This window comes from Hemicordylus capensis, chromosome 13 (genome assembly GCF_027244095.1).
Source record: "Hemicordylus capensis ecotype Gifberg chromosome 13, rHemCap1.1.pri, whole genome shotgun sequence".
Lineage (NCBI taxonomy): Eukaryota > Metazoa > Chordata > Lepidosauria > Squamata > Cordylidae > Hemicordylus > Hemicordylus capensis.
In genome coordinates this window covers 17,011,008-17,023,667 of record NC_069669.1, presented here as the reverse complement: position 1 = coordinate 17,023,667, position 12,660 = coordinate 17,011,008, and the positions used below count along the sequence as shown (strand labels likewise).

Below are 12,660 nucleotides of genomic sequence, written 5' to 3'. Positions count from 1 at the left end.
AATTTACTTACGGCTAGTCAAAGGCTTGGTGAAATAAATGTGTCTCGGGCACTCTCTTAAAACCTGCCAGAGATTTAGCCATATTTTAACAATCCTAATAACTCCTCGCCCTTTAGAGGGTTCAAACTTGTGCTTCACATACATTATTTCAGTAACCAAAGTTGGTGTATGATTTCCCAAACATATGAGCTCTAGAGAGATTCCTGCCTGCAACCTTGGAGAAGCCACTGCCAGTCTGTGAAGACAATACTGAGCTAGATAGACCAATGGTCTGACTCAGTATATGGCAGCTGCCAATGTTCCTATGTTCTCATGGCTGTCATCTATGGATCGATCCACATATGCATATCCGAAAGGACTGCCTACTGAGATCCATGGTGTGGGCCCTCTTCCAGTATGCATCCACCACCAGCTGAGTATTGTTTTGTGGGGACATGCAAAAGAACATTCTCTGTGGCTGCTTTCAGGCCCTAGAATTCTATGCCAAGAATTATTTGATTTGTCCCTTCCCTGCTAACATTTCATTGAGGTTTGAAAACCAATCTGCTCTGACAGATCTTTGGCATGCCAGGTGTGTGATTTGTTATTATGGCCCTTTGCTTCTGATGTTCTGCTTGCTGCTGTTTCTTTTAAAATATGTTGTGCAGCTGCCTGTATTATTGTTTTGTTGTTAAACATTATTTTAAAATGTGTTTCTCAAGCCTTTGGCATTTCTTCGAAATAGAAAAGTGGGTGGTCTTGTTCCCCCCCCCAACATGTATAAATGAAATATTAATAGTTTGATGACTGCTGTGTCAAGTGATGGTGGGCACGTGTGACTAAGCCATTCCAGGTTTAACTCAACAAGTATTTAACCTTAGATGATGCATTTCAACCAAGTCTGTTCACACATGCAGCTGCTAGCTATCAAGTACTTGCGTAGTCCGGAAACTACAATTAGTACAAAATGCGGCAGCCAGGTTGGTCTCTGGGTCATCTCGAAGAGACCACATTACTCCTATATTACAGGACAGTTGCACTGGCTGCCAAGAAGTTTCCAGGCAAAATACAAAGTGCTGGTTATAACCTATAGAGCCCTAAACAGCTTAGGCCCACAGTACTTAAGAGAGCGTCTTCTTCTGCATGATCCCCATCGTCCACTGCGTACATCAGGGGAGGCTCATCTGTGGCTATCTTCATGTCGCCTGGTGACCACCCAGGGATGGGCCTTCTCTGTTGTCACCCCGAGACTTTGGAACGTGCTTCCCATGGGAATAAGAGTCTCCCCATCTCTAGCAGCTTTTAAATAGTGTCTAAAGACTTATCTTTTTACCCAGGCCTTTTAGCTTTTTAACTTTGTAACTTTTTAAATTTTGGATTATTTATTGATTGTTTTAAACTGTTTTTAGTATTTAATTGATTTTTTGATTTTGTTTGTTGTGAACCGCCCTGAGACCTTGGGTTGGGGCGGTATAAAAATGCGCTAAATAAATAAATAGTGTAAATCAAAGGATGTAGGTGCATGTGTGAATGAGACCCCAGCATCTGACACAGTGGTGATCAGAGGTGGATGAACTAATTCCCCTTAGAGAGCTCAGTGAAGGGAGGGAAGACGGTCTCTGCATACCATTCAGTCCCTCCTCTCCTTTCAGGGCTGCTCCCCCGGGCCATCTCCTCTTCTGGGTTCACTACCTTCATCTGCCCACCTCTCTCCTTCGCTCCCAGTCTCCTCAGAGTTATTGACACTTGGCTTCAGGCTTTGGGGTAAACGTTGAGCGAAGCCACTCCGAAGTACACTTGCGGCATTGAGGGAAGCAGCCCCTCCCCTCTGCTTTTGGTTCTCTTTTGAAACAAGTCCACCTGGCATGCTTCATGTTTCCTTCTAGCCAATAGCAGGGGGGGGGGGGGAGAGCTCCCTGCAGAGATAGATCTGCATTTCTGAAGATATTATCCCTCTTATCATGCTAATGATTGTACAGTAGTGTCTCTCCCATTTGCTCTAGTGTTTGCAGAAAAAGTCACTTGAAACCAGCATTTTAAAAACACAGACATACCACCAGTTACCACCAGTTCGTTTGGTGGTGACTCAGAGGTGGGCCTTCTCTGCAGCTGCTTCAGAAATTCACAATCTTAATTCCTTACTGCCCTTCAAGAGAGCCCTTAAAACCCATCTGTTTGGCCTGGCCTTTCAGGGTTTTTAACTAGTTTTAATTGTTTTAATGCTAACCTGGTTTTCATGGTTTTAATTGTTCTGATAGTTTAATTGTTTTTTAAGATGTTTGTTAATTGGTGTTCATATTTATATTTCTGTTTTAATTGTTATTGGTTTTAAAGGTTTCTGTTTTTAATTGTAAACCGCCCTGAGCCATTTCGGAAGGGCGGAATAAAAATCAAATCAAATCAAATCAAATCAAATCAAATCAAATCAATCAATCAATACATCGAGATAAGCTAGAATTTGCATCACAAAGCCCAGTTTGTGTGTGGAGTGGGTCCAAGGATCTCGAAGGGACTTTGGGGTAAGTTTGGCTGGTGTGTGAACGCACACACTCTCTTTTGAAGGAGATTCGGGGCAGAAGCCCTGTGTGCCAAGCCTCCACCTGAGCTCCGAAATGCCTCCCCTCCCCTGTCGCCATCTCACACAAGCTCAGCCTCTTGCAAGAGCCTCTCTGAACATTCCCTTCCCAGCAGCTTGAGGGCTACAATTGCCACCCAGCAGCCTTGCAGCAACTGCAAGGCGGGCAAGGAGATATTTGCCCACTGCCCACAGGTCTGGGGAAGAATTGGCAGAGAGCCTACCTGGTGGCCGGGTGGGAGATGCCACCTCGGTTAGAACACCAGGACAGGAGAAGGTCCCGTTTCGCCCCACAGAAATCAGGGAATGGTCACTAAACAGATGGGATTTTGCAAAGTCAAAGAGAGAAGGGTAAAACTACATAGCATTCCCTAGGACATGGTCCGAAGCTATAGGATGCCCAATCCTGCTGAAGCTAAGCAGGTCTGATGACAGTCTGGATGGAAAGCTTGTTTATGCCTCCTTGGGCTGTATTGAAGCACGTCAGTCAATAAATGCAATTTTGTTTTTTTTAAGAGCTTCATAGCACGGGGTTTCATGTGCAGAACATCCTGCACATGGAGGGACGCTTGAACACTATATGCGCAAGACTCCACTGGCTCCAATTTGTTTGTTCAGACACAGTGACAAGGCGAAGGCCACGATCCACATGGACTCATGTATCAGTGTTTACTGGGTTATTCCAACGCAGCTTTTGAGAGCGGCCATATGGTTTACTGGAATAAATGTGGCCCAATAAATCAAGTTGCGTGCATGGGTTTGTGGCACACATATCACTGAGCCATAGCTAGTGCAGATAAGACAAGATATGTCAAGCCAGTCCCCCACTGCCCCCCCTCCTTCTTGATGTCTTCCTGAAAGTTTTCAGGCTTCACTGAACTCTTTTTCCAGCAATAGGCTTTCTCTAATATTCCTGGTGCTTACTGTGGCAGAAACCGGCCTTTCCCCCCAAAACTGTCATAATAAATATACTTGGAGTAACTAAAAGATTTGGCCTTTATAACTTGGCAGAATGTCCTAGATGTTAACTGTAAATCACCTGGAAAGGCCCAGATACCCCACCGCGCACACACACACACACACACACACACACACACACACTCACACTCCATCCCCAAAGGTACAATCTTTGTGACCTAACTGCTAATTGGAAAGGAAGTATTTATAGGGCGGGGGGTGGGGGGGAGGACTAAATGGTTTCCATCCATTAAAAATGATATGTCCAGTGTGTCTGTTGGCTCTACTCCACCCCACCTGGCTTGACCCCTAATCGGCTGGGCATCATTCTCTAGCTCCCATCTAATACCCTTTGCATCTCAGGAGACCTGATAATCTTGGAGGGCTTAGGCCAAAGGCTACTGAGGGCTCCGTCTAACATGGCAGCCACTGGGCAGTTTGTGTCTGCCAAATGCTAACGCTATGGGTCTTATCCAGAGTCCAAAGTCATCCGGGAGGAGTTTTGCCAGTCATAGGAAGCTGCCATATACTGAGTCAGACCCTCGGTCCATCTAGCTCAGCATTGTCTACATAGACAGGCAGCGGCATCTGCAAGGTTGCAGGCAGGAATTTCTCTCAGACCATTCTTGGAGATGCTGCCAGGGAGGGAACTTGGAACCTCCTACATGTAAGCATACAGATGCTCTTCCCAGAGCGGCCCCGTACCCTAAGGGGAATATCTCACAGTGCTCACACATGGAGTCTCCCATTCATAAGCAACCAGGGCAGACCCTGCTTAGCAAAAGGGACTAATAATGCTTGTGATGAAGAAAAACTTTATTTGGGTCTGGTTCGGGCCTAGTTGAATATCTAAACTAGGTTTGTGAGTTATGAACTTCAGTTTTGCTGCAAGGGTTGCTATGGTAACATACTCTATCAATATGCTATTTGGAGGGAATTGAAGGAATTGGGACCACATATTGACTGGAGTGTTAGTGATGTGATTGGTGCATACTCTCAGTGTTACTAGCTATATAGTCTGATGTTTGACCTTTACTGTAACTGGGCAACTGGTTATGTTATATGCTCCTGATTGGGGGGAACTTTACAATCCTCACTTTGCATAATGCATATAAACTTTGTCCTATTATGATTGGTTCAGAAGACAGTGTGCTGTTGGAGAGGAGAGCTGGTCTTGTGGTAGCAAGCATGACTTGTCCCCATAGCTAAGCAAGGTCTGCCCCGGTTGCATATGAATGGGAGACTTGATGTGTGAGCACCGCAAGATATTCCCCTCAGGGGATGGAGCCACTCTGTGAAGAGCAGAAGGTTGCAAGTTCCCTCCCTGGCTGCATCTCCAAGATAGGGCTGAGAGAGATTCCTGCCTGCAACCTTGGAGAAGCCACTGCCAGTCTGTGAAGACAATACTGAGCTAGATAGACCAATGGTCTGACTCGGTATATGGCAGCTTCCTATGTTCCTGTGTAGGCCCCTAATTGGTGGGCCGATGTTTGCATTGAGATCTGTAACTGTATAAAAAGTACTCTTGCCAACTCGGCTGGGTGTGCAGGCACCCGGCATGCCATGATAAGAAGCCTTGAACCTGATGGACGGTGTGGCCTCCGCTCATTAAAACCGACGCCAACCAGCCCTTTTCCCCTCCCCTGGCAAGAGGACGTTTGCTTAGGTGTGGTGGCAGAGTTGGCAGAGGAGGCTGGAGACAGGTCGAAGCACGAGGAACTACACTTCCCAATGCCCAGGGAACCCGTAGGGCAGCAGGCAAAGTTGCCCCCGGACATAAAATAAACCTCTCTTTCCTGTAGCAATCGCTCCTCAAACACCACTATAATGCTCTGTGGACCCAGAGTGGAGGCAAGGCACTTTAATCTATATCAAGTGGACTGATCGGTTTGTCTTCCACACAGCAAACAATTAGTCCCCGGAAGTTGAGACTTCTTAAACCGTTATCTTCTTCAAGTGCTTTCCGGACGGATACATTTATTATGAACTCACACACTGCACGCATTTTTAAAAGTGCAATGGCTGCTAAGGCTATTAGGAAAGCATTCAATCCTCGACAATCAAAAGAGGAAAACAAGGAACAATGTCAGGACCCGGTTTAGCAACACAAAGATTATGAAATAAAACTCCCTAGAGGGTTCTTGATGGAAAACCACACACTCCACAGCACCACATCTGCAACACACCCTTGGCAACTGCAAAAAAATAAAATAAAATAAAACATCACGCCTCGGTTCCCATCAGACTTTTATCTTCATAACGGAAAGCAGGAATTAAGATGCATAATGCAAATTGTACCGTTGCTGACAGTTAGAAAGCGACAAATGCAAGCAAATGAGCTTGTGGAGTGCAGGTGTAGAAAGGGGTGACAGTTGACAGAGGGGGGGGGGGGAAGGCACCTGTGCCACCAAAAAGAACAAGAGGAGACACTGAAAGCAATTTTCTGAGCAAAGGGCAGGGAAACCTTGTGCACAGAAGACAAAAGCGACGCCAGCAGTGCACAAAAATGTTGGGTGCAGAGTTCCACGCAAGAGTGAGAAAAACCCGGTGAGAAAAACCGGACGCGACACCCACCCTGCCGTGCAGGGGAGGGGCCAGAGGTCTCTATTAGCAAACTGGAGATGAAATAACTGACCGCCTCTCTCTCTCCAAAAGCTTTTCCTCTTTTACAAACACCACCATTTTCAAGTGCCCCTATATGTTCTTACTGTGCCATGGGTACTTCTAAGGCTGTGCCATTGGGTTGGACCCACAGATACGAGTGCACGGCCTCTGATACGTCCTCTGTCGGGCAGAGTTTCGCCACAACAGCAGGGAGTCCTGACAGCCCAAGAACTGAGATGCCTGCTGTCGGGTTGGAACTCTGCCGGACCGGACAGAACCTGCCTTTTCCCTACCATGGCTGCATTCCAGAAAAAAAATGACACATCCCACAACGCTCCACACCATTTGGGGACTTGGAAACTTCACCAGGGAGCAAGTGCTAACATATCCCTATCCCTGCGGTGCTAGTTAACTAGATGCAAGTTATATGACACACCCCAGCTGCCGTGTGAGGTGACATTGACCAGAATCCTACCCCTTCGTTTTGGAGAATGTGTAGAATTGTCTCTTGGTAAGCAGTCATTTTGTTATACAAGCCATTCAACATTCCTCACTGTTTTGTGCAAGTAATTGATCTTGAAACAAAAAATACAGAAGCATATTTATACACACACACACACACACACACACACACACATATCTCAAAACATAAGGAATAAAAATATGTTCATGTTAATCTCTACCCACTAAAGGTAAAGTGTGCCATCGAGTCAGTGCTTAAAATCAATGATACCATATAAAAACATTTCCTTCATTAAAGGTAAAGTGTGCCGTCAAGTCGGTGTCGACTTCTGGCGACCACAGAGCCCCGTGGTTGTCTTTGGTAGAATACGGGAGGGGTTGACCATTGCCTCCTCCCGGCAGTAGGAGATGATGCCTTTCAGCATCTTCCTATATCGCTGCTGCCTGATATACGTGTTTCTGGGAAACATACCAGCGGGGATTCGAACCGGCAATCTCTGGCTTGCTAATCAAGTCATCACTAGATTCCTCAAATTCAGGGTGGGAAGGGAAATAGTTGTCTAAATGAAAATGCCATAATATATGCTCCAAGTTATCAAGAACATCTCTCTGTGGCTCAGTTCAGATGTTCTGCTGATCTTCCAAACCATGAACAGGAGGACTGGGAAGATGCAATGGATTCATCCGTGTTTTTGTCCCCTTCCTGGTTTGTGATAACCAGGTTAGCGTGAATTAGGACTGCCTCCAAACCATGGCTTGCAGTATTACTTGAAATCATGGTTTCAAACATGATTCGGATTCAAGGTGAGCACTAGCACTTACTAGCCATCACTTTTCTGATCCAGATGCCATAGCAAGGAGGATATAGGAGTGCACTAGTTCTTTTCATGCTCCCAATTCTCCAGGGTATGGGGCACATAAACTGAGATAAAACAATGTGCCCAAGGTTGCCAAAATGCAACCCATGCTTAGAAGCCAGCACCTAGAATGGCCCCAAAACAATTAGACGAATTTGATGGAAAGAAAGGCACACTTACTCCAACTCTCTTTTCCCTGGCATGCCTTTCCTTTTTGTTGGTGTGCTTAAAGACACAAAGCTTAGTGAAGTGTATGTATCCGATATGCGCCAAGACCCTGCCAGTGGTAGATTACAATGCCATCAGCTAAAACCATTGGATTTCTCTGACAGCGTGTGAGAGTTCTGAAAATCCCTCCACACTCACCAGGATTATCGAAGCAATTTCTGTAGGATGTTATCAGATCTCTACTGAGCGGCTTACAGATTTTTAGAGGTGAATTACTGTATTTTCCAGCTGACAGTGTCATCAGTGTTTCCCGGACAGACTCCTGCAAAGCCTGACATTCTGGATTACATCTGAAGGCCACTCAAAACTGCATTTAGGAGCCCACCTTTACTGCCACCGAATACAGCCCATTACACTTATATCCTTAATGGCCAGATCAACACGAGTGAATGAACTACATGGCCAGGGTGCTTTGCTTGGGGCAGGGGCGAGGAGAGGGAGAACAGGGCAGCAGTCCACATTTAACACTGTTGTGATCAGTCAGGAAGAGCTTTTCCTTTCCCTCTAAAGAGTGAACCGGAAGGGAACCTCGTCCTGTCTGTCAGGCAGCGACCTCTAGGGATCATCCACTCAGCACCGGGACTTAGAGGGCCTAGACTGGCGGCAGGAAGTGAAGGTGTCTTTTGTTTGCTCCGTTTGAGCCAGGCAGGGGAAACAACAGGCTGGCTGGCCAGGCCATGGCAGCAACCAGGAACTCTGCAGGGGCCTGAAGTCTCTACCATGGTTTTGGTGAGTTCAGGGAAGAAGCCAGGGCTTGGCTTCGGAGAAGGGTTTAGCCAGGGAACCATGTGTTAGGTAACTGGCATCAGATTTCTTTATTTTAGTGCTTTGCAGATCCTTACAACTGGTCTATTGTGTTTTATCTGTAACGTAAGAATGTTGTCCCTGTGCCCTTTTTATCCATCCAGGGCACTTCAAAAGTCTGTGCAACCTTTAAAGGTGCTTCTAAAGGTACCTTACAACTTGGGGTCCTTTCTGAATTATCTTTGCAACTGGGTAACCAAGATTTTAAAGTGTACCACTCCAACTATCAACTGGAGTGCTCCTTGTGAATTATTCTGGAAAGTACTGAGTGTGCCTTGTTTTTTTAATCTGTAACTGAAGCTGCTAGAGCCTCAGTCCGAAGCAGCCTGTAGTCCTTTGAAAAAAGTTTGCTCTTTTTATGCTTTGTAATTTCACCTGCCTCTGAGTGGATTTTTAACTCAGGAAAAAAGGGGTTTTACTCTGGTGCAGACATGCCTCAAGGTTAATTGTTCAGCAACCTACCAAGTTTTTCTCCTCACATGTAGGCTACACGAGGGTTTTTTGTCTTGTATTTTTCCATTTGGTAAAGAGGAAGGGAGTCTCACTGGACACTCGCCCAAATCCAGGGAGGAGTTAAACTCTGTAATTAGGGTGTGCTGGCAGCGATGACCAAGAAACAGTTACATTTTAAAGGTTATGTTTTAAACCCTTTGTTGAGCAAACGCTGAGGGAATGAATCAGCGAGGCTATTCCCATGATCGCCCAAAAGCAGGCTAAGGGAGCCCAGCCAGCTTTTGGCCGATCATGTGCTGCATCAGGAGCTGTCCGGCTCCCGGCAGCTAGCCTCATTAAATCCCCCTCCCTTTAAAGGAGGTTAACGGAGCGATCACTACATTAACCTTGTTTTTTTATTCATGTGTTGCTGTGGCCCGCGGTGACACACAAGTAGACCCCCGGCCGGGAGGTCTCTCCAGGATGCCCCGTCCACTTGCACAGGGCATCCTGGAACTTCCGGCAGCCACACGCCCCCCGATCCCTGCAGCCCCTGCTGGCTCCATGATGGAGCCGGCAGTTGTGTGGGTGGCCAATTCGGCCACCCAGTTACGAGTGGCTGCTCGTCTGCAGGGAGAACCCTGTCAGGTGCTTCACACGTGTCATGTGAAGCACCTCCGCATTTTATTTTCCCCCACATGGGCTTGCTTTGAGACAAAGGCTGGGCTTAAATCTGCCATTTGCAAAGTCCCTCCCCATCCGTTACAAACACATATAATAATAGACCTAGTTCTTCCCACTATTCAGCACTCAAGCATATGCATTTCAAGCCCCTCAATACACCTTGAGGCCCGAGGGATGCGAGTTAGGAAGCCCCAGTGTGCTGCCCGCCTTACCTTGGCTGCCTCGGCATCCTTCATTTCCCCCTCTCAGCTGCTTCGGCATGGTAGAAAGGAGCAGAGGCAAAGATGGCCTCAGAAACAAGAGTGGGGCGGCAGAGAGTATGGTGATGTGTGGATCAGTTGGGATCAGTTGGGAAGAGACGAGGGAGGCTTGAGAGAATAAACCAAGGCCACAACTTGGACCAAGGATTCACCTTTCATCTTTAAATCCAGCTGCTGAATTAGGAGAGAAGGCCGGCACAACTCTCACAGCCCATTCCCCCTCCGCTGGTCCATTTGTCTGCCTTATCCCGTCTGCTTTGGGGAACAAGGCTCCAGGAAAAGGAGGGCAGACAAAAGTGGGGAAAGATCAGAAGATATCTTGGCTGTCACTTTCCTCCTTGGAAATGTGAATGGCACCCTGCTGTCAGTGTAGGGACTGCGGTGTCACAACACAGGAAGTGTGGAAGCACACCTCCGAGATTTGTCGTGACCCCGTTGCAGGGTCTAATCTGGAAAGCGCCTTAGCTCAGGATTGCCTACCCGGACTGGCAGCAGTTCTCCGAGGTTTCAGGCAGGAGCCTCTCTCAGCCCTACCCGGGGATGCTGCTGCCAGGGAGTGAACCTAGGGCCTTCTGCATGCCAAGCAGAAGCTCTGCCACTTAGCTACAGCCCCATCCCCTAAGGGGAAGAGATTACAGCATTCACATGCAGTCACCCACTCAAATACAAACCAAGGCACACCCTGCTTAGCCAAGAGGACAATTCATGTTCAGGACCACAAGACCAGCTCTCCTCCCCAGTGCAAAGCAGCAGATTAAAAACAAGATGAGGATCCCATTCTCCTAGGAACAAGCCTAGGAGGAGCATTACATGAATCTGTGGGTTTAGGGTTAGGGGAAGGAGTGAGAAAAAGAGCTCTTCAACGGAGGGTGTGATAGCAGGTAAGGAGGGCAGATGTTTTCGGTGCTTAGGATTTTTAACCAGGCTCTGGTGCTTCGGGAGCTCTAAGAGTAAAATAGCTATTCAGTGATATTTTTAGCAGCTACCTCCATGACAATAGTCATACGCCAAACTTCAAAACTGCAGTGGGGCGATGTAATTGCACTCTTGAGCAGCGAACATCAAGGCAGTCAGCCCTGACATATTAAGCCAAACATAAAGCCATGTGCAGCAGACTGAGGCACAGATGTGGCGGAGGGCAGCTCACAATTAGAATCCCCAGCGTAGCAGAACAAGGTACTACTCACTAGGGAATTAAAACACACACACAAAAATCTACATCTGCATTTGCAGTTGAAGGAGCAGGCAGACAGGACACCGGCATCACAAGCTCTGCCTCTTCTGCCAGCAGATACTTGGAAGGGGGAGAAAGACCCTCCGCTTGAAAGAAGAGACTTAATAGGCAAGGAACACAAATGAGTGGAAATCAGTTCTGCTGCACTTACTGTTCTCAGACAGCTCCACGATGTAGTAAAGGACAGGACTGTTGCCGTCAAAAGGACGCACCCAGGAAAGGATCACGCTGCGGCTGACGGAGGAATTGAGGGTGGCCAAAAGGTTCTGGGGTGGGTGTGGCAGCTCTCTAGGGAAAGAAAAAGAGACCACAGGAAAGATGGAAACTCAGAGCCCCACACCATCATGAACAGAGCTTACAAGCATTTAGGACATCCGATGGACGCCATGATGGAAACAAATGGGTCCACTTAAACAAAAAGTGAAATAAAGATAAAACCTTCAGAGTGGGGCTGAGTTTTGTCTGGTTTCTAAATGGTGATTTACGTGGAAATACCCAAGGTTGACACTTAAATAGCTAATGGCACTGTTACTTAACGTGGGAAAAGCGCCAATTTTCAAATTTGTTTTTTTAATTGAGACAACTTGGTCCATAAATTCTTTTTACAGCGAGTTCTTCGTAATGGAATGGCCGTAAAACATATGAACAGGAGACTGAAGTGGGAGGAGAGATGATTTAAAGTGGAATTTTTCATACTCGGGTGAGCAGAAGACATTGCTGCCATCCATATGGAGCTCCCAATCAAAATTACTGTACGTACTCCTAGGCTGCTCCCATGTTAAATTGCCTCTGCAGCTTGGGTTCGGATTGGTAGAACGCCTGCCCTCATATAATGAAGATTTGGTGGGGAATCACCGAGGCAGAACAAGTGAAAATGCCTGAAGAGACCACATAACAACATTAAATGAAATGCTTTAAAAGAAAAGAAAAAAAGCCAGGCTCAAATGAAACATAGGATTTTGAAAAATACACAGGGGCTATGAAATAAGTGCTCCTGCAAAGCTTATGGTGTAAAGTACATATTAGCTAGTGTTCAGACTAACGACAAGAGTGACCAATCCTCCAGGATGGGCCTGCTCTCTCCTGGAACTGGCGTCTAGGTGGCTCTTGAAAACTATCCTGGAGGTTTCAATGGATTGAGAATGGAGGGGGGGATGTTGTGGGGGTGAGATGGGGATATCCAGGAATAGCTTCAGTCAAGAGTTGTGTGTGTGTGTGTGTGTGTGTGTGTGTGTGTGTGTGTGTGTGTGTGTAGGGTGATATTCACCAATCTCCTTTCCTCCTGTCTGTCTCTCCTTATTTATTTATTTTCAAATCTGTAACCCACCCTAAACTTCTGTCTCTGTCGCTTCCTGTGCCTCCCAAACAAGCTTCAGAGGGTCCCCCAGCTCTCAGAGACATGTTTCTGGGAGGCACAGGGGAACGATAACTTGCTGGCTTTTAATGGTAGTCCGATAGTTGCCACTGGAGATGGGCCTCCCGATCCTGCCTAAGAGTAGGCGGCCTTTGGAGCATCATTGGAAGTGAAGTGAGGCCATATGGTGCCGTGATAGAATGACAAGTGAGCAATATAATTCATCATCA

General features: G+C 46.8%; 1 protein-coding gene across 9 annotated transcripts in view; it reads right to left on the bottom strand.

Moving 5' to 3' along the window:
* SDK1 (sidekick cell adhesion molecule 1) overlaps positions 1 to 12,660 on the bottom strand; it is a 733,784-nt gene that overhangs the window by 252,495 nt on the left and 468,629 nt on the right. For all 9 annotated transcript variants that reach the window (XM_053276314.1, XM_053276315.1, XM_053276313.1 and 6 more), the window contains one exon: positions 11,228 to 11,364. In XM_053276314.1, coding sequence (XP_053132289.1) covers positions 11,228 to 11,364 — 137 coding nt within the window. The remainder of the gene's footprint in view (positions 1 to 11,227; positions 11,365 to 12,660) is intronic.